General features: G+C 38.6%; 2 protein-coding genes across 10 annotated transcripts in view; both read right to left on the bottom strand.

Annotated features, from left to right (window-relative positions):
• fryl (FRY like transcription coactivator) overlaps positions 1–17185 on the bottom strand; it is an 81658-nt gene extending 64473 nt beyond the window's left edge. For 3 of the 9 annotated variants that reach the window (XM_023339373.1, XM_023339372.1, XM_023339383.1), the window contains exon 1: positions 5033–5551. In XM_023339373.1, the coding sequence (XP_023195141.1) occupies positions 5033–5261 (229 nt within the window). In that variant the 5' untranslated portion in view covers positions 5262–5551. Of the gene's footprint in view, positions 1–5032; positions 5555–10588; positions 10658–17028 lie in introns of those variants that run through there. The other 6 variants (XM_023339371.1, XM_023339376.1, XM_023339379.1 and 3 more) reach the window with 5 other exon arrangements.
• Positions 17186–19016: 1831 nt separating this feature from the next.
• Positions 19017–21759, bottom strand: ociad2 (OCIA domain containing 2). The gene is made up of 7 exons (XM_014472877.2): positions 21673–21759; positions 21502–21586; positions 20022–20075; positions 19893–19940; positions 19673–19811; positions 19135–19248; positions 19017–19037 (listed from the first exon to the last, which is right to left on the bottom strand). Exons 1-6 carry the CDS (start codon positions 21757–21759, stop codon positions 19182–19184), a joined length of 480 nt encoding a protein of 159 aa, XP_014328363.1. The 3' UTR covers positions 19017–19037; positions 19135–19181.
• Between the last annotated feature and the right edge of the window lie 957 nt (positions 21760–22716).

Here is a 22716-nt window from a genome sequence, read left to right as displayed (position 1 = left end):
ACAGAAAAGATCCTCAAGAAAAAAATATATATATCATACAATATACAAGATTAAATAGTCCTGTCAAGACAAAATTTTGGACTTGTGATTAATGTTTTAAAGTCCAACATACTTTTTAAAATTAATTTAAGACTTTTTAAGGATGTGTGGACAGCCTGGTGTTGGCTGGCTGAAAGACAGCTACTTTCAGCATCAGGGAGTTGTACAAAAATGGACAAGAGGTATCACAGTGATGTAAGAAGACATTTATAGAAACTCTTTTATACTGAGGTACGTCAGCTTTTTATCAACATACCTCACCATCCTTCTAACTCAGCAGGAAGCTTATTGCTCGATTTTACAGTTTTAAAGAATCAAATTCTCTCACGGATGGAATAGGCTGGATGTTAAGGTTTATGTTAAATGCTAAGGTTTTTTTTTTTAAACCTCACATAATTGAAGAATCTACTAACTCTACAGGAAAATACCAACAAATTTCTTAGTGTCTAAAGGGATTATAGCATTAACATTAAACAATGGTAAAAAAAAAAAAATTAAAAGGAATTTGCTTACAAAACTGAATACTGATGACCCAAATTTTTTTATGTTTTGTATATTGAATGACGTAGAGATTTCATAAAAATTTTCTTTATTGTTACGCAGGTAAAAAATAAAAAATAAATAAAAGTGTAAAAAGCACAATAAGCACTTTTTTTTCCCATTTTTAATTTGTCCACTGAGAATAATGTTTAGACACCACTGGTCTAGAGAAACTTGTCTATGTAAATGGAGAGACAGCTGTGACTTTAAGCTGCTTTTGAGAAATAGTTGAGAATTTTAACATCTCCTTTGCGTTAAGACAGTTCAATTTCAAATTCATCCTAAAAGCACAAAACAAAGCTTTATTTCTAGTTGTTAAAGAGAAACTGAAATTGGCTAATTTTTGCACATCAGTTCGGTGAAAGTGGCCTCAAATCAGCTGGTTAAAGAACCACAAAAAACACCTTCCAGCAATTATCTTCCTGTGATACAAAGTGGAAAATCTGCCTAGAGTTATATCATAAACAGTTTTTTTTTTCCATACATCTGACTAATAACTACTTAGGAAACTTCATGAATAAGTTTGTCCAGTCTGTCTGGATACACGCCCTGTTGACATTTCACAGAGAACTCGCATTACAGAAGCGCAACCTCATAGAAGTGCTTTCATGTTCAGTCATATGCTCAAAACACTCCCTAAACTCCAGCGGGTAAGTCTGCTACACCCATCAAAAGACCTTGATCGGGTTTTTTTTGGGCCAGTGTAAAACATCGGTGGGCAGGTTGTCATCCCTGAATCTAATAAGTAAACAGGTTTCTGGCGTTCTCATTAGTTTCTCAGTTCTGGGCCCTTTCAACTAACATTTCAGTCCTCCAGTAGGAGCCCACTCAAAGAGGATAAGAGGTAGATTGGCAGGATTACACACTGGGATGGGGAAACTTTACTGCAAAGGAAATATTGCTGTGAATTCTGTGTTCCAACATCTAAAAACTTGTTTAGTGACCAAACCTCCAAATCCTTATGAGCTGAAATGAAAATGTGGAGTCACTGATCGACTGTTTAAAGGTAGAAATCAGCAGATGATTCAGCAGAAGAGACTGAAAGGACAACATATCAGTCTCTCAAGGCCTTTCAATACAACAATGGATCAAAATACATTTTTAGAAGAAAAGACATGATACACACGCCAACATGAACAGGCTAATTACACTTCTAGAATCACCAACGTTCATAATTTATAAGAGGATGCACGATTAATATTAAATTAAGCAAAGATTTCTCATAAAGCACTAAATCAATCAGTTTTGCTTTTCTTTGCAATTTGAACTGGGATGGAAAAATAGGAGTTTCTTTACATTTTCTGCAGGTGCTGCAGCTGAAAAGAATAAAATCTTTTTAACGTTTCATTTTAATGCCAATGGGTTCAGACTTGTTTTTTTGGTGAAGGTTAAGAACTGATCTATTGCTAGGCACCCTGCCTAAAAAAACATTACATAATAATAATTTTTAACAAATCCTGATATAACACTGCATCCTTTACTGCTCAAGTCACCATGAATTATTAAAGGGAATTAATTTTGTTTTCATGTTTTAATATAAGCAAACATAACCAAAGTCCAGCAGTTAGAGCAAAGCACACGGTCGTCATGGTTATATTATTCAGGCCAACCTGGCACTGGACATTTTAAATAAGCCCAGTTAAGCCTGTTTCTGTGGGTTACCTGACTAGCCTGATTGTTTATAAGCCAACAGGTAAAGTAAGTTTAACCGAGGATGGGCTGAGTCATACTTCAGCCATGAGCAAACAGGCTAAAGAACGACAGGTAGCATGCTCTGACAGGTAGCACGGCAACACAAAAAGTTATAGTAAAATAAGCAGATGCATCGGCCCGCTGATCATCCACACTCACTGTCCTTCACACAAGATGTGCACACATCTAAAACCTTGAGCTACTCTTACACAGCATAGACTGTCTGCGGAGGTTTAGCGCCATCAGCACAACTCGCTTGTTACCATGCCAACTCTGACGTATTGGCATTTCAGAGTTGGCAAATTGTTTCAAACGAACAAATGTGGAAATTTGCTAATGTATTTCTATTATCTATCTGATTCATGTAATTACAAACTCCTAAAGGTTAAATAATGTAGTAGCATATCAGTGGCATCCATCAGAGGAGCTGGTCAGGCTCTTTAAACAACAAGAAAATGAGCTTCAACGCTTTGAATATCTAAATTTAGCAAATAAAAAACTGAATCTGTTAGATAGAGTCAAGTCAAATATAAAAAGCTACTCATCATTGTTTTAAAATAAAATAAAAATACTTCATATTATAGTCAAAAAATTTAAGGTAAATATAAGTGATGCACCAATATGAACATTTTAATCAATACTGATAGATATTAAAGTTGCTGTTATGGTAGGTAACTGATATTTACTGATTTTATATGCACTTCCCAAACCTCTAGACGTTATAAGACAACAACACCACTGACATGTTTCTGTTTCAGTTAAACTACCCACAGTCCTTTGCTGCATCATTATCACATGACCAAACACCACATGACCAACCTCCTTCCCTCCCACTCCTGAAACCCCAAACAGCAACAAGATTGAAATCAATGTCAGTCGTTTATATGTGCCCAGTTTTATCGATATGTTTAAAAAATGAGTGACGTCGGCCGATACCAATGTTAATGTCGATATATCGTGCATCTCTAATAAATGTTCTGACATATAATTCATCTGCTCTTTATCAGACTCTAAAATTATTCAAATCTAGTGAAATTTCACAAAAAACACAGATCACAGATACTATTTGTTGAACAAATGGACAAATTTGTGGAGAAAAAAAAAATAGATTTAGATGCAAAATACAAACCCTACAGTTTAAGGTGGTTGTATTTTTTATTACAGCGCCTCACAAAGGTTTGAAAATGAACCTTTTCACATTTTGTCACATTACAACTTTTCTTAATCAGGGGACTTCTAAAGGTACTAAGTTAAACTTGTTTTTTTTAAGGGTATCAGATTAAAATGATGCTGAATCCAAATGAAAACAGCACTCCTCAGAAACACCTTGCTCCTGCATTATGTTCACACACAGCAGTAGGAAAAAAATGTGCACATTGCTGGGCAAATCAGAAAAGGGGAAACTGAGCCATCTCTTTCGGCTCTCACAGGCCTAAATTTAGCAGAGACCTTGCAATGGCTTAACTGTTATTTTGAAACATCATTGCATGTTTTTTTTTTTGCTTTTTTTTAGCTTATGAGGATGTTTGATCAGAAGATAGCCTCACCAAAGCAGGTAAAGTTCATTCTCCTAATGCTCGTCGCTTGGGGGGATTAAAAAAGGTAATGTTTTAGTAACGCAGTTATTCTGTGGTCTCCTTCACTGCAGCTTTGTAAACTCCCCTGCAGAACAACTGAGGAGGTTTACTTTAATCAGGAGACGCACCACGACATCGACTGTTAACTGTGATTGGCTGAGATTCTGCCTGACCCACCCTGAATTTGAAAACTAAAAAATTTGATTTTCTTCTAATTAGAGAATGAACCCTACCAACAAGCTCCTTGGTAGCACTAAAGGAATAAAAGTTCATCTATTGCACCATGATGTTACCTTTGTTGTTACAAGATACCTGCAAGTTTCGGCACGTCAAATTTAAGACTTTTAAAGACCTTTCTAATGCCACCTTGAATTAAATTTAAGACTGAACAAAAACAAGAAAATTATAGCCAACTGGCCGGTAAATTTGTACTTGGATAGATGCAAAAGATTTGTTGGCTAATGTACTAGCTAGCTATAAAAGGTATGTTAGAAGCTAGTTACCGGTAGCCTCAGCCACCTCGAGTCACAGAACGAAGTGACTGAAATGTTTACCTGACAGAAAACTCCTCTACAAGGATGAAAAATTAAATAGACCTGCCACAACAAAACGTAAGACTTGTGCATAACCTATTTAAGGCCAACTTCAAGACATTTTAAGGTCTTATTTTTAGATATATGAATTTAACACTTCTTCAGGATGTGCGGACACCCTGTGTTAATAGAAATAAACAATTCCTGGCCACAGCAGCATAGTTAGAACAAACCATTTGTAGTCCTGCTCTTGGATTTTTTAAAATACGGTAGTTCCTGAAGCAAAAACGATATCGACGTGTGAAAGGTTTGCAAAAAATAGAGACTGGGACTCGGCTACAGAATGAATATCAGTGCAACTCAAACTTAATCCGCATTGCAAAACTCATGATTCTATGTTTACATGATTTAATCATGTACAGGACACTGTAAACAGTCTTCAAACAGTGACTGCTTAAAGCCTGTTTATGACAACGGGCATAAAGGGGTTAGGACTGGAACAACAAAGCAAATCTATGATTACAGATAAATAAAGATTAAGAGTTATAAAGATCATCACACAAAGCAAGCCAGACCACTCCAGCAGAAGTTATTAATGTCGGTATCGTTATTGTTACAGATAACTGCTGCGTCAGTGTTTCTTTAAAGTACCTTTGAGCCGAGATTGATTACTGTTGGCATGTCTGGAAGAGCTGGGTCTTGCGTGTTCTCTTATGTCTGGGTCTACCGGATCCTCTTCGATGGTCTGTCCCATGGCAAGCAGACCCAGTCTTTTCATGCGGAGGAGCCGTGGACCCGGCTCCCTGGGAGAGCTTCCCCCATGATCAACAGGTGACTCTCCTGAGATGACGGCCGGAACCAGGCTCTTTAGAAACTCCATTTGTCAACAAGACTCTTTTTTTTTTTCCTCCTGCTGTTTTACTCTAGAGAGAAGTCCGGGAGCCTGTGCCGTGCCGTGCCATGTGGCAAAGCAGACAAGTCGCCTGGCGTTTCTGCCCCATTTTATAGAAGCAGGTGAAACGGCAGTATGTGTGTCAAGCTGTTACCTGCGCGCTGTGGAGTTAGAGTGTGAGGGCATGTACCTGTGGCGGTAAATGGGAGCCTCCCACCACACTGCAACATTACGTGTCTTGTTCAGACCGTGAAGAGAAAGTAAAGATACACGGCTATTTCCACAGATGGTGATGTAACTCTGGGTAGGCTGGGCTATGTTTCAGTGCCAGGCCCTATCTGAGGTGGGGCTATAACATGTTTTACAGCAGATAACACAACTTGGGCTACCAGCCAATCGTAACAGAGACGACATCAGCCCCACCCTGCGTCTTGTATTGCCAACAAGTGAAAGAGCGCAAGAATGGAAGTGGGAGATTGACAGACAACGTAAGAAGCAGGAAACCTACACGCAGTTGGCTTTCCTCGCCCGCCTGCATTCGCTGATAGCTCTTATCAAAGTCACATGTTACCAGTTGCACATAAACAAAAAAAAAAAAAAAAAAAAAAAAACTGTTTTCTTCCGACATCACAGAAGTATCGCCCCCACCCACCATCACCTCTTGCCTTGCTTTCACTTCTGCTCGACAGTGCTGAGCTTTTATGAAAAGAAACAGAACGGCAAAGTGATGGTGTCTGTGAAACGGCCCGATGACAGACTGCTGCGCTCTGCTTGGCTGAACAGCTTGTGGCTGCAGCAAATTCAAACCCTTGCAAGTATCCCTTCCTGCAGACTAAGAAGGGAGAGACGGGGTACACTGTGCTGACTCTCATAAAAAATAGAAAAACAACACCTCACTTGCCTAAAGAAATAATCAATTTACTGTTCGCCGGTACCGAGTCCAGAAAATAACAAGTTGACCGAGCGCAAAGTTTGAATCGTCAAAAGCAACAAAAACTGCGACGATCCATAAAAGTGAGATGAGATGATTTTGGCACGTGCCTGTGTGAAACTGCTAAACCATTTTAGAGGCAATCGCTGCTGTGATGCTGTTTACCATTTATTCTACAGTGCAAAATCACTAACAACCTAAAATAACCTACAGTCATTTTTTTGGGCTCAATTTTCTATTGCTGAGACACAGACGCTCTCTCAAACCAGATATACTGTACGCATTAGAAGCCATTAGGTTGGAAAGGCCACGTAAGATAACAAAGGGACATCAAAGGGTGTAAATTATAGATGAAAGTACTCGGTGGCGAGACGGCGTGCGACTCTGTGATTCTTCCACTGCGTTTTAAATGCATGTGATAGAAAGCGGTTTTCAATCAGCACACGGCAGCAGATGTTACGTTTCCGTTTGCTTATTTGAACAGACTACGGTCTCATCTCGTTTGAAAAGCGAGTTTTACAGCTTCAGTTTATTTGGACTTTGAATTCAGGTCAACTCTACGACAGAATACTAGGGCCGGGCTAAGATTTGTTTTTTTCTTAATTACGAGAACAAAGTCATAATATGAGGAGAATGAAGTAGTGTTTCTATAAAAACTCCAACATGAAAAATAACAAAAAAAAAAAATTAAAACAACGAAAGTTGAAAGTTATGCTTTGGCATAAGCTTTACACATAATACTGATAGAGATACTTAATCTTTTAACAAATCAGTAACAACTGTACAAACAACAAAAAGAACCACACAGGCTGTGCTGGTCAGCTCTTTCCTATTGAAGCTTTTTTTCCTCGTAATTTGAAGAAGTTGTTCCTGGTAAAATTGCATCTTTATTCGACTAATAATATAATCACATTCTGATCATTAAAACATTGCACAACTAACAGAAGGGATGATTGAAATAAAAGCCAGTTTTTAAAAAATATTTCCTGTCATTTTAAATGTAATATTTAGAAAAGAAAGCAAGAAAAAAAAAACAATTAAAAGCGGCAGTCGGATCTGGAATGGAGAAAATATATATATATATATGTATATATATTTTCAAGCCATATCGCCCAGCCTAGTTAAAATTTTTGAGGTTCCTCCCATCCAATCCTTTGCCACGACATAAATATATTAAAGAAACTACGTATAGGAAAGCACTGAAAAACAACCTATTTCCAAAAGATTTCAACATAAATTTATTCCAGAGCAACATCCAACTTCTTCTCTGCTCCACCAGGCTTCAGGCTCCTGTTGCTGATACAGGATCTCATGGTGACATACAGAAAAATGCTGCATTAACTATGAGCGTAAAGGTAAAATAAGGTCTGCAGCACAGCACCATATACATCCTATAGTTGACACATGCATGCTTTGCAGGCTGTGAGCAGGTGCATAAAGTATAAATATATGATGACAAAAAGTGCAAATAGTTGTGTTTTATTGAGGATATTTAAAATATCTTCCAAATCCAGTGTGGAGTATTTGGTACAAAATTAAATTTTATCGTTGTTTAAGAGGCCAAATTTGAATTATTATGTCATTATCAATGTATTACTTGAAAAGCAATAGTATTTATCGTCTATCGGGACAATTTAACATCCAGCAAAATCTGTTATCTTGACAGGCTTGAACACACTGTTGACAAGTAGCAAAGAGACGTTACGTGTTAACAGAGATATTTGTTAAAATCCGCAAAAGTAAGGAGTGAGAACAAGTCGAAAGATGATGAGGCAGCACAATTAAGTAAGAATCGGCAAATAAATCAAAGAGAAAATAAAGCTCCAGAGGCAAAGATAGCCATCACTTAGTCTGAGCACCACAATGGTCAGTGGAGGCAGCCACAATGGGCTGAGGCCAGGTCTGTGCGGTGCTGTTGAGTTAGAACAATAACCCTGTGCAGGAGGCCCACAACGCAATCAGCCCAGGAATGTGGAAGAGGAAGCTCTGGGAACAATGCTCAGCGTTCCTAAGCAGCTCTGGGTCCCCACCCGTTTCAGCCTTGTTCTGCTTTCAAACTGGAAGAAAACAGGAAAGCTTGTGGGCTAAGAGCCCAGGAGAAAAAGGGTCTGCTCTGCAGTCAGCTGAAGGGCCCCGTGGCGCACACAGTCAGCATTTAAATCCACTACAGTCGCTGTGATCGGATCGGTCTGGGCAGGCATTAATCTGAACTGTAACTCCGCCTCCGGCTGTGAGTAAACACTCTGTGGTTCATGTGAGGGGAGCAGGACACACAAACAATATTGTACTGCCCTCTATTGGCGCAACCAGACACCACAGGATGAAGCTATACCAGCAACAACATGGGCATGCCATCTAAATTTTACCACTAAATGCATGTTTTTATGCAAGTAAAAATTAAAGATTTCCCTATTTTTACAGACAACTTTGATGTCATGTTTTTTTATCCAAAATATTTATGCAATTTAATTAAGATAATGTTCTTCTTTTTTTATATAATAAAATAATGATTTTTTTTTTTACATTTTTAAATCTTTTTTTTAATTTCCTTTATTTAACCTGGTAAACCCTGTTGAGATCTAGATCTCATTTTCAAGAGGGACCTGGGCAAATAATAATCAATAAAGAGCTAAGAGCAAACTACTAAGACCTTATCAACATGCATTCCCTGTTTTCCACTATTTCTGGATCAGTTGAACCGCCATCTTTCCACCCAAAGAGATGGACTTATTAAAAACATTTCACAGAGGACAATAATATCCTGGTTTGTGCACAGTTTGTGTTGAAAAATACTTATCCAAATGAGGAACATGTCAAATCAACCAAACTCTACTTCCTAAAAATAAGCGACATTGTTGTTGTGTTGATTGTGACTTGCATTCAACGTCGGTGCCAGCTGCTGAATGTGAAGCTCGCAGCCAGAGCGTTCGCAACAGTTTGGGTTAGTAGCCGGTACACATGGTGAAATTTGCCTCCCCCTGAACTCTACGATCATTGAATAAATTTGCTTTTATTATGCATTCAAGCTTTCTCTACCTTTTTTTAGTTTTTAGATCTTTGCACCAGCAAATTAAACTGAAGCTTCTTAATCTGCAAAAGCCCAGAATAACACAGGATGAGTCTGATCCATTCGGGGTCTGCCCTGTCCTGAGTGACGCTCGTGAAGGAATCTACAAAGAGCCTGGCTGGTTGTCACTGCTGAGGAATGTCAGAATGTGACCCAACCAGACCCTTAAAAATGAGTCTCGTTTTGTGCATCAACTGCTCATGACACGATTCCTAGCTGCTCCGAAAGAACGTACAGTAACTATTTTAAAAAATATTTAAAGCAACATTACAGTGTTACTCCAGAGATGAAACATCCAGACTGACTATAAAGAACATACAGTGTGAGGGCAGAAAATTACTATGCCTTCAAAGTAGACAAAAAACGAATGAGAGGTTGGTGTTTGAGACCAGATTGAGAGAAAACATGTGACGGAAATGGGATAAAAGTAGAGGAAAGGCTGTCATTAACACCTAAACTGAAGAATATGAGATTAAGTTGGAATTCTATTGTGGTGTTTTGTGGTACTATTGTGATAACAATAAAATGTTACGATAAAAAACTATTCATTACGTCTTTTTACGGTAATTGCATGGCACAGCATGTAGCAACAGCTGTGCCAACACAAATACAATTTTTCCCATTTGAAACGGGATTCTTCAGGAAGGCACTTAATTAAAAAAGTAAGATTTATAACACTAAACTTCACACGGTAACTGAATTTAATTATATTTTTGACTTTACTGATATTTATTGATACTTTCTGTTGAACAAACGGTGGAAAAAATAGTAAAAATAAAATTTCTGATAAGATGGCCAGTTGTTTTTTTATTATTATTTAAAATCATTAATTGAAATGTATCAAGGCAACAATAAATCAAAATTCCTATAAGAAATTTTTCATGATAACGGTACGATAAATGCACCACCCAAACCTGCAAATGTGATTTCATCTCTGAATATTGCAACGATGACTGCAAAGTCTGACCAAAAACAGGAACGGTTGGACAGAGAGACAGAAGGTTGCACCTTTTTATACACTGTACGTAAATAACTAGTTTCTACTGTGTATTAAAATAACTGATCTTGCAATAAATGCATAAGTGCATTTATGTGTGATACCATAAAATCTTTGCAGAAGCATTGAGAAAACGTTGGAGCAAACTAAGACAGTAAGACGGATATTTGAAAGAAAGCAAATGAGACAGGAAAAATTTACCAAAAAAAGAAATATTTCTACTTTTTCTCTCTCCTTTCTTTTCCCACAGTACTTTGGGAACAGCTGCTTCCAAAACAACAGTCCACGGAGGACCACCCTACTTAACCCATGCGACATACCTCAAGGCCATAGAGCACGGGCTCGACTGGAAAGACACGAAGACCCCCGCCACCTCACTGCACAGGAATCTGAAACAAAAAGCAGAAGCTGTGCGTCGAGCAAAGCCGAAGGCTGACATGACAACATCACAAAACACACGTATGCCCTGTCATTCAACATCTCTCAACACTTTAGAACGCTTAAGACGCGTTAATGTTGGTGCAATTTGAAACCACAGTTACGCTGCCGAACCGCGTAGCGCATGGGTACAGTTTTTAGTCTTGATGACGATTTTAAATGTTGAACTTTAAAGTTTGCGCTCGCTTGTTTTGCTGCAGAGCAAAGAGTTGTCAGCCTACTGTCTGCTTCAGCCTGGTTTGCTCTCTACTGCGACAGGATTAAGCCCTCCTGCTGGGCAGAGTAATAATCTGGAGATTACCATTACGTCCAAGAGGCGGTTACGTAAGCATTCGGGGTAAACCACACTATTCTTCCCTTTTATCATATTAATGGTTAAAAAGACTCCCTTTATAGTCAAGTTGTCTTCTATGTAGTCGAGCATTCATCGTCACGGTCTAACTCAGAGCACCATGCTTATTGGGTTAGAAAGGGACTTGGGAAAACAATCCAATTAGACAGAAATGGACACATAAAAAAAAGAGATAGAGAGAGAGAGAGAGGATGTAACAGAACACCAGAAAGTTCAAACCTATCAAACCACATGCAAAGGAAGGAAGAACAAGGTCTTAGTCAGAGCAGCCAGACAGAGAAGTTGAGGTGTGAGAACTTCCACCCTACACCAACTGTGTGATTGTGAGCGGATGGCAACGACAGGTCAGCGAAGGTGGAGAGAGAATCAACGTTCGACTTGAACTTTAAGCCGGCGTACAAACTCACACCACCCACCCACCTGAACGTAGCCTTAAAACAAAGATAGTCTCTCAGCCACCCTGGCTTGCTTTTCTCACGGTGAAAAAACCTGCGAATAACACATCTCACTTCCTGTTCCAACTCAGCGACTCCAAAACCCAAAAAGAAAAAAAAAAAACAACTAACCACAAAAAAAAGGCAAGCCAACCCTGACTACATCCTGAACGCTGCAGCACAAACTTAGCTACCGCTCTATGTTGAAGCTCTTTTTTTATTCCAACTACAATGTAACTTCACTAGAAAAACATGGCAGTAATAATAATAATAATATAAGAAACAGTTTGTTGTATAAATGAAATAATGAACTGTTTTAGGGGGGAAAAAAGCAGCAGGGCAATCAAAAGCTGAACTGATTAACTTCTCTTTGTCTATTTTATTACTACCTGCTGCTTTCTAAATGAATAGGTCACTTACTGGCCATCCAGGAAACAGGACATGATCCTAACCTCTAGCGGAGGTTATGTTTATTTAACTTTCTCTATTGCTTCAATTTCATTTAGCCCCAACAAAACATAGAAAACCATCTCTGAAATGTTTAGTAAATTACATCTTTTAAATACGTTTCCTAAAACTAGCCCAGATGACAATAAGAATTTGGGAATGACGATATCCGGCTACCTCCAGATGCCTGGCTTGCTGTAATCACAACCTCTTATGCGGAAACATTCCTGAATTCTTCCAATTAGAGACGTAAATGGCTACGTTTTAAGGATGTTTCTGATCGTCCTCGTTTCCTTCCAATTGACATGTAAAACCAGAGGATTCGTTGTCGTAAAAACGTCAGAAATCTCCAAACCCAGCTCGGGCCGTCTTGAGGACAAATACAGGGTGTTTTCCTTGGCAGAAGCAGACCCAAACATCAATTATGCTCCAAACCCTCTTTCCAAAAAGCCGCGGATAATCTTGCTCAGCAGGGCTCAATTATAGGTTATTTCAAGCGAGACTCTGTCCTCATTGTGCGCTGCATTATCCCAAAGTCTTGCAATGCAATAAAGAAAAGGAATGCCTAACCTAAACTGGCTGATGTCGAGAGCTAATTTAAGCTGCAGAAAGAAGAGATGCTTGCAAGATAGAGCACCTTGAATCACAAACGTCGATGTATGTTATTGGGATTTACGTGATGGACCGAGGTGGTGCAGAATTGTGAGAAGGAAGATTTTGTTCAGTCAAAATCTAAATGTGCATTCCTATTAACCCGTGCATTCATCAGGAGCTGCAGGGAGGCCTGTTTGGACTTTGGAAAAGCTACAAAGATTTTTTTTTCAATGAAGACTGACTATAGTAACAGAAAGTAGCAGGTCAAAGTGATTAGCTCGACACTGTAAATAAGCATCCCAACTTCTCCAGGGCAAAACAGCTGAGTCCAACACAGGAGATGAAAATGACGTAAATGTTGAAATACGACGTCAGACTGAGGTTTGAAAAAAATATCAGAGCCTTATCAGATTTAGGACAACAAATAAAAGCAGACCAGGTTTGATTTGGAAAAAAAATATATATGTACTGTATGTATTTCTGGTGTGAGATTGTCAGCTTTACAAAAAATCATGTGTGGGTCACGTACGGTCAAAGAATCGTTCAATGTCTAGCAACTCAATTCAGAAACTAATTTTAATTCCGAAATAAATGTTTGTTTAGAGATTCTGTTTAAATTATGTGACTGAAAAGAGGAAAAGACTGTAAATAAATAAAACATTCATTTAAAACAATTCTATCATCTTCCAAACAATATCAAATTCCATCAGCTTTACATTTAAACAAAAAGGGGTTTGTGCATAAAATTCTGCAATTTAAATGACCGGTATTAGGTTAGCTTAGCTGCCTGAAATAAAAAAAATATCAAGGAATTATTCAAAATACAAACGGTTGGCAAGACAGCCTTCTACGGTGACGTATCACGTAATGCGATATGCAGTAAACTCGTAAAAAGGAGCGGCAAAGACCTATAACTTCAACGCATTTTAAAATTGATTTCATCTTGGAGCATCTTGAATCGATTCAGAATTCCCAGGACTAGGAATTGCATTTATATATAACATTTATTTATTTATTTTTTTCAAATCTACAAAAGAACTAAACTTAGGTTAATGGTGCACATTAAACTGACCGTACCATTTTTATTGAGAAACATGATGGTGACAACATCACATACTTCTCCTCAGTTGGGACAGGCAGGCTAGTTAGAGCTGATGGGAAGATGGATGGAGATGTTTACAATGAAATCCTGGGGGGAACACTTGCTTGAGGTACATATTCATGTGTTATGATGGTCCAAGCAAAGTGTGCAAGAAAAATTAAGAATCTCCGGATAGAACTTGCCAATTACAGATGCTCTCCATTCAATATGTCTTCTACTCTGCAAAGAAGAATGTGCAAAAGAGTACATTTTTAAGTGTGCAAAGATGGTAGAGGCACACCATAAAAGGCCTGGAGCTGGAACTACAGACGAAAGGCTACTCTAATCTAACAAATTGTACAGCATTGTTTTCAAATTTTCATTTATAAAAAAACCTGAACACCATCAGATACTTTGACGTTAGTGGTTCTAATATAAAGTGTGAGGTATATTAATCATTAACATTGTGAAAATGTCCTTTTTCACATCAAGATTTGCATATTAAGTTTTTTGTTGATGCGAGAGCCTTTCCCACAAACAAGTGAATATTAAGTACCAGAGAAAAATGTGCTTTTACTCCAACGCTTAGTGCAGGATGTTGTAATCTCATAGTGTGGTACTTGCATTCAGTTCTTTCTTGGGCAAACAGTGAGGTTTTTAGTCGTGTGTGTGTGTGTGTGTGTGTGTGCGTGCAGTTCCTCAAAATGCTATTTGTTCAGGTGTCCAATAATAGCTACATGACCAAATGCAAACACACGGGTCTAAATGACTCCAACTGCTCTGTCCAGGTTTAGGTTGGGTCCAGCTTTGTAATAATAGCAAACAATCGACCGTAGACGCGTCTGGAGAGGTTGCATGAGGTTGTTGTGTATTAATATTAAAGTAGCTGGAGCAGAATTACCTAAAAAGGTTTTTTTTTTTTTTTTAAAAATCAATACATTAGCTGAACTTTTTTTGTTTTTTTTTTTATTTATTTTTTTTTACATCAATTGATACATGAAATGTTAAAGAGACTGAGTGAATCATTTGCAGTGATTGCTGAAATGCTGAGTTAACAGTTAATCCTTGCAGAGGGCAGCTTAGTGAGAGGCCACTGTGGGGGTGTTTTGGAGGGCTTGGTTTTTCCATCCCCATACTCTTCAATGCCATTAATGCCTTACCAGATTAAAACAAACATACTAATTCACTGGAATAGTGCCCTAGATAATCACAGATAGATGGGTCGCGGCAATCTAGGGGGATTTCCCTCAAGCCGGTGCATGTGAAGTACACATCTGCACTGCCATCAAAGGCTTTTTTTAAAACATTTTTATGTAGTGGGGGGTTCTGCAAAGCCTTGTGGGTCAGTGTTGGCACTACATCGCAAAACCTCATCTAGAAAATGTTACTAACCAACCACAACGTTAATCTCAACAAAGTTAGTAACTCAGGTCAACGCCAGCTGCGTTTAGCATCTTAGCCTAGCGATTTCACTCTGCAGAGGATTCCTTCCTGTCATCCTGAAAGAAGTCTCAGCACTGCACATTTTGCCATGTTACAGTTAGAAACTTTAATATATTTTAGCAGTAGTTGTTACGGATACTCCAACACAAAGAATCGCTTTGTCCTCAAGTAGAGGGAGAAATACAAATGTTTTTTTGGGGGGGTGGGGGGGGTTTGGTGTTACTCGCAAATGCTGAGTCAATACTTGTTATTCAATACTTTTGTTGCAGTCGGAGCTGCGAGTCTTTTGGGCGACGTCTCTGACGGTTACGCGCATCCAGAGAACTTAAGTTTTGTCCCGTTCACCTCTGCAAAATAGTTAGATGTGAATCTGGCTGGACGGGAAAGCGTCTCTGAACTCTTTTTGAGTCTTGTCACAAATATATCAGATGGATTTAAATCTGGACTTTGACTGACATAGTCAAACATGTGAATATGCTTCAATTGCAATCATTACACTGTAGATCTGACAGTGTGTTTAGGGTCATTGACTTCCTATATGGTGAACCTTCACCCAAGTCTAAAGTCTTTTACAGCATCTAAACAGGTCTGCTTCCTGCATTTACTGCCATTCCTCTTCACTTTTTCAACACTTCCCATTTTCAGAAAACTGTTTAAACAGAGCTTGGGACATTGTTTTATAACCTGACCTAAACTTGCCTTAAATGTCCTTGCAATTTAATCCCTGGCCTGTCTGTCTGCTCTGTGATGCTGCTTTTTCATTAATGTTAATGTTTTTGGGAAAAAATGTCACAACAACAAAAAAACATGTATGGATCGCTTTCCACGCAACGAACATACACTACTTTGTGCTAGTCCGAATGAAACAAACAAAATCACCAAACGCGGGGCAAAAATAAAAATAAAAAAAAGCAAAAGTGGGATGAATGCTTGTACTTGTGCTCTGCATATTTGTCACAAAACTTAAGTGAGGAGAAAGAGAACAAAATTTAAGAGCATCATCTGTGTTAATATAGTCGTGGGAGTCAGACAAACCGGTATTTTATCTGTCACGGCGCCTTCCTCTTAAATAGTTGCCCTTCTACCCCCCTCACACAGCAGACTGACCAGATTCCTTTCTGTCTGTATCCAAGAGACGCTGAACAAATGCTTTTTATCCGAGTAATGTCAGACGCAGAGCTGAAAGTTCGCCTAATGTTATGCTATTGCATAAGAGTCACCGTGCTCAGACATGTTACAGTCTCTTTGCACTTAAACGTAGTTTTTCTTTTTAAGTTACCCCAGACTGACAAAATATTTGTTGCGGTTTGTAGTTATATACAACTCGGTTATATTGTAGCTTTCAAAAAATGTATGCAAAAACAAACAACAACAACAACAAAACAACAGTGGCGTAAATCTGCTTGGTTATTTTGACTGCTGCGGGTAAACTTCCTTAGCCGGTTAGGTCATAATTTTCGCTTCATTACAAACACTAAGACCGTACACAACAAGAAGCTAACATCCATTTAAAAACAAAATAAGACGAACAGGATTTACAGAGGATGATTAGTTAGCATCGTAGCCTAGAGTTCTCACTCTACAGAGGAAACTGCTGGTGTTGAGCAAGGAGCTAACTAGCACCAGCAACTTGCCTTAGCTCACCCAGCCAGTTGTAAAGGCTAAACTAACGTTCCGCAGGCCAACAGCATACAAAATACAAGGGGCTAATCTAGCCGCCAGGAAGCGAGACAAGCAATGACAACACGTACGTGAGCGGTGTTTACCATTTAACTTGCAAAGAGGGAAGGCGATTAACTCCAACACTAGCAGAGCAGCCAAACTCCTTCTTTAGCATGCTACGGCAGCCTATTTTGAAAGGCTAACGTTAATCTCAACAAAGTTAATAACTCAGGTCAACGCCAGCTGCGTTTGGCAGAAAACACTTTTTTTCTTAATTTCAGCAGCATTGGGAATGTTGACGTTACTTACAACTTTTGCTGCTTCTTCCTTTTAGTTGAGCTAGGTCGCTAGCTTGCAGACGTTCTTTTCATTTGCCGAGCGAGCTTGAACGTTCTGGCCCTCCTCCATTGGAAGGATTTGCGTAGTGGTGTGATTTTTTTCTCTCTCTTTTTTTCGCAGTCTGTTTGTGAGTCGGTAGAGGTTTTCTGTCAGAGCCAACGGCAAGCCTTTTGGCTCCTCCTTCTTGATTATGATTGGGTGTAAAAAATACGCCTACACGTAGCACAGTTTTCTGATTGGATAAATTACTTTCCAACGTTAAGCTGATTACTTGTTGATTGGATGACGTCTTTCGGAGGACGGCATTGGCAGAGTTGTACATTTGTTTTGGTTCCCGGAGTACACCGATATGTGCTATGATGGGCGGGGAGTCAAACATGACTTCGAATGAGACGCAAAGATGCTGACAAGTGGCTTAAGTTGTCTAAGTGTGCAAATTTCTTTTTTTTTCTCAAGCGTTTCTGGTAGTAAAATTATGATTTAATTGATATCAAAAAATGTGAGCACAAGTTAAATGCATTTGACATGTTTTGTAATTGTAATTAAATTCAAATAAACTTTTAAAAAATACAAGTTGAGATTTGTCAATGCATTGTTACAGCATCTAAACAAGTTCTTAAATACTTCTGTAATACCGTAATAGCAGCTCAATAATAATAAACATTCACCTTTAATGGGAATAAATATTACACCGTCAAAATCTTTTATTAATCATTAACAGAAACCCGAAAAGAGTCACATTTATTTTTGATGGATCTCTGTTTTAAAATTATCAAGTTAAAAAGTCTTTAAAAATATATGAAGACATAATTTAAACACAACATTTTTTCATTTAACTAAATACATCCAAGTAACCACTTGCCATTTGCCTTCTAATCTGGCTCATGTTTTTGTGAGCTGGATTAAAAATGTGGTGTTTTTTTTACATCAATTATGAAGCACAATTTTTGATATTTAACAGTTGTCACTGTGTAACTGCTGTCAAGTATTAACCACAACTCAGAAACAGAAGGAATGACCTAAACGTTTTTAGAATCTTTCATCTTTCATGCTGCATTTATCTTCCACTCTGTATACATTTTATTTCCTGGTTCGGAGGCGATTCATTTCAGTTTGTAATCCATTCGTCAATAGTCCATGGATCAAAATAAATAAGATTTTCTTTGATTGGAAATTCAGATCATAACCAAAAGTCAGGACAAACTTTTTTTAGACTGTTGTCATAAATAGGACTTTGACGTGAAGGGCCTTGAATAAGTTATAGATATTGCATTGTATATATTTTTTTCCTAATTAAAAGAGAGACTAAGTCAAACTACTAAAATACATTTCGCAACTCATTAAAACATTCATGATGAATTGTTATTCATTTTTTTAAAAATACTGCAAATATAAGCCTACTGGGCTGTGGAGGAGAGAGATCCTCATCAGATTTAAGGTACTTATAAGGAAAGAATCACACCTTGTGTTCTGCTACAGAGCAAATAAAGTCATAAGCGTGTAATGTTGCAATAGGAGGATGATTCAACATCACAAAATGACACATTTCTCCTCAGTGTACATAGATGCAAATGGCAAAGTTTTTATCATTTGCTCAGCAGGCAAAAAACAATAACAATGGGTAGCACAGGTTACCTACTCAGATTATATCATAGGAAGTTTCCTGTTTGTTTGGATGTTGATAATAATTAAACCTACAAAAGAGACTTTGCACTCTTTTTACAGGGTTGCATTTACGGTACTCAGATAAAACGGAAAACATTTGCATTTCTACTGAAAGTCTTCTTGCGCCCTCTACTGGATTTTATGAAGAAGGAAACAAACAAACAAAACACACACACACACACACACACACACACACGCACACACACAACAATAGGACACTAGAAAGCTTCCATGGAGTTCATTCACATTCGATATCCAGACATGCTGCAACAGGTAAACACACACAGCTGCTTCCTTCCATGGTGATGCAGGGGCTGAAAATGCAAAGAAAACAAAAGCACAACATGGAAAATGAATGAATGACTGAAAAAAACCAGAATCATAAAAGTTGCTGAAAATGTTTTTTCTTACTCTCATTTTTATAGAACTGTTGAGATTAGCTTTGTGCGCATTTAACTTTAAGCTTGCTCTGCTGGTGCAGCTTGAGGTTTTTTCTTGCATTCGTCACACTCATGTTGGCACTGTCTGTTGAGATAAGAAAATTATAAGGACTTATAATGCTTATCTGCATGTTTGGTTGATAATGATTTGTGTTCCTTTCTGTGTTGTGCAGGTGGCTGATAGAACAGATGACCCAAATGTTTGTCCCATACTTAAGAACTACTTCACAGTTCATTTTAGATCGTATGTTTCTAGATTCTTTGATTATCTCTAGTTCAAAATCCAAAGAGACTGGACTGGTCAACCCTGATCCGGACTGTTCAGCACTGAAATGAGATTCTATAAAATACAGTTTGAAATTTCTGAACTCTTTCGTTCTTTTTGTGAAAACAGAAAAAGGAGAATTTGGATGTAGATGTAGACATACATGCAAATTGTGACAAATAACTTAGCAAAATGTTGAAAACAATGAGATCATTAAACATCGAAAAGCCATCGCTGTGCCCACCTGAGTCCTGGACCTGACGGACCTCTTCTGGACCAGGGCCCAGTTCCCGGGCCGTCTTTAATGCCGAGCTCCTGGAACCTGCTCCGACAAGTTCCAACATACGAAGCTTTTCCCACTGCAAACCCGAGGAGACCCGCAACTACAAAGGAAACGCGTAAAACTCACCATTTACTTGATATTATTATTATAACTCACAAAATGCAGAGAAAATAGAACAGACCTGCTAGCTTTGGAAAAGGGCCAAACCTTGCTGACGATTTCCAAACACCTGCATGGGAATAAAAACATTCGCTTAAATGAAATCCAGCACATTGTTTGTGGCCTTTATGAGAAATAATGGAGTGTTTACCGTTGTAGATGAGACCACCAGTGGCAGCCATGCTGCCCACAGACAGGGGGAGAGCTGAAAAAAAGGGACATTGGATAAATGATATTAAGACGCCAATAAAATGAATACAATGGCAGATAAATGACAGAGATGCACTGATCACTTGGCCAGAGATCGGAATCGGACGATTTTTTCCCCATGACTAAATATGACTGGTGATCAGCAGGTTCTTGTCTATCACCATTTTTTTTTATTAGCAAATGCATCAACCATCATCATGTATTTGGGTGCATTTTTGGGGGGGTTCATTGAAAATCAAATGAAGGTTAGGTACACATACTTTAACATGTATGAATTTGTAATTCTTTAAATTTCCAAGGAATTCGAAGCTGTCTAGATGCCTTCAGCACATTTACGCAGCAATCTCTGGAAAAGAAATAATAATAATAATAATAATCTGAATTTGCCAAAATCTTTACAGGACAGACCTAAACAAAACTACAACCCCCCCGGAAAACCTGATTAGTGTATCTCTAATACATGGGAATAAATTTGTAGTTAAACATAAATAACGCTGCACTCTTAATTACTAAAAGCAGTAAAACGTCAGACTATTCATCATGACATAGACTTTCTCAAAGGCAAGTTGCAAGATCCAGTGGCAACTCGAGACTCTATTTTTTTTCCTTCTTGGCGCCTTTGACCCCTGGAGTGGTGGTGAGACTACTCCTGATTATTTGGAGGTCAAAGGGACGAATAGAGGAAGCGCCGATTGTTGTCGGCTCATGTTTACATAAGTTCATGGTGAGGGAAGAGGAGAAGCAGCTGCATGGTTGATGGTGAGTGGAGGAATGCAGACAGAGAGGAAGGATAAAGATTAAAACCTGTTGACACATAAAACAAGAAAAGTTGTCCGATTTCTTTTTTTTTTTTTTTTTTGGACTTCTAATCAGCCAACACTGGCAAGAATATTTCTCATCCACCACCTCGGTAACTTTGGTGCTGTTGTCTTTTGATACGTGACATAAACACCTCAGGTTGCTTTCATCTAGCCGTCACTTTGACAAATCATTTGTTTGCTTTGTCGCTCTTGTAGAATCATGCTCGCTTTTTTTGCTTTTTCTTTTTAAATCGGTTTGATCTACGTCGTCGTGGACATCTTGGACACTCCCAGCCGATCGCCCCCCCCCCACAGCCGTAGCCAGAAACAAAGACGATGCAGGCTGTGCTACTCAGCCGAATTGTACTTTAAAAAACGAAAATGTTCACATATGGAAGGTATTTTTGCTTTTGCTTAGTTTTTTTTTTGGAGGGCAGGAGGGATCCTCGCTCTGAAACCCACAGAGGAATGTAAACACACATTTCAGTGAATAAGTGACTTCTTCTACACATGGAAGAACATGTTGAAGTGTGTGGGGTTTCATTGAACAATTTTAAAGTTGCGAGAATTTCACATTTTCAGAAATATCTTGGCGCGCGCTTCATGTCTCAAGGAGATTACCTCTATACCAGAAGCTTTCCTCTTGGCACTCTCTCCACACCTTCCACACATCTTCCCGGTGGACGTGAGCGTCGCTCAGGGGACACTGTGAGACACACGCAGGACAGGCCAGGCGTCAGATGAGCACACAGTCCTCCGGCAGTAGGAGTCATGTTTTTGATTATCTCTCACCTTCCAGCCCTGTTTGGCTGGAGCTGAATCAGGAGCAGGAGCCTCCGCTGTCTTCACTGTTGTAGGTTCTCCACTTCCAGAACTCATGATGGAGGAGGTTTCACTCGTTGTACTACCAGTTGTGCATTATTAATGTTGAATACACCATAGCCTAGACAAAAGGAAATGCTACTGTAGTTGCTTAAAATGTGAGATGTTGTTTGTTTTTTCCGCTAATATGAAAATAGTCTCTGATCGCCACATAAAATCAAACTTTACAAAAAGGACGCTGCTGCAGATCTTTACACTTGATGCAAAGGGATACAAAGTACAAGAAAGAGGGAGGAAAAGGATGATGAACGGGCATGATTTTTAAAACTCTTCACAAATCAAAACCTTAAAAGTGTGGCATGCACTTGCATATTTATCCTGTCTGAGTATATTTACGGTTTTCATTTTCCCTACTGCTAGATGAACCATGTTTACAATGTGAAAACATGAAGGGGCATGGCTGGTGTTCCAAGTTACAATAACATTTACATAGTCTTGCAACAGGATTGCACAAGCCACGGCGTGCTGACGTTCCAACCAATGAAATTGCTGTATTAAATATGACCTATTACCTAGAGTCTTAACTACTCATTCACAGTGCCGCGCCTTCGTTTGAACTTGGCCTCTCGTCTGATTTCTGCAACACACCTTTTTTTTTGGAAACCTTGATAGCCAGACAGACTGCGAGACTGAGAGATAAACGCACGGGAAACTTTTGACCTACAATCACCACTTAATCATAGTCTAAGCTTAAGAAAACAAATTATTGTACAGAATACTTACTATGACTATTATCCGTGTTTCAGAAAGACTCCAGCTCATTCACTTTTGCATATGATGCACTTGGTGGTCCGGTGGAGGAGCCTTTTGATGTGGCGATAAAATAAAATAAAATAAAAAACCCAGAATGAAGACCTACAAAACTCTACTATTGATCATGTTCATATTGTCCTTTGTTTGTTGTTACCAAACTGCAATAGGTTAAAAGTAGCACTTTCCCCTGACGTACATAAG

This window comes from Xiphophorus maculatus, chromosome 9, assembly GCF_002775205.1.
Source record: "Xiphophorus maculatus strain JP 163 A chromosome 9, X_maculatus-5.0-male, whole genome shotgun sequence".
In the NCBI taxonomy this organism is placed as follows: domain Eukaryota; kingdom Metazoa; phylum Chordata; class Actinopteri; order Cyprinodontiformes; family Poeciliidae; genus Xiphophorus; species Xiphophorus maculatus.
The sequence above is the reverse complement of the archived record's forward strand: the minus strand, read 5'-3'. Positions and strand labels throughout refer to the sequence as shown.

Bases quoted from the DNA above. Each gene is read 5' to 3' on its own strand.
- ociad2 (XM_014472877.2), bottom strand. From the start codon at position 21,759: ATGAGTTCTGGAAGTGGAGAACCTACAACAGTGAAGACAGCGGAGGCT. The intron at 19,941-20,021 runs GTAAACACTCCA...ATTCCCATGCAG, and splicing joins TGGTGGTCTCATCTACAACG to GTGTTTGGAAATCGTCAGCA. The intron at 19,249-19,672 runs GTGGGCACAGCG...TTATCTCAACAG, and splicing joins CCGTCAGGTCCAGGACTCAG to ACAGTGCCAACATGAGTGTG.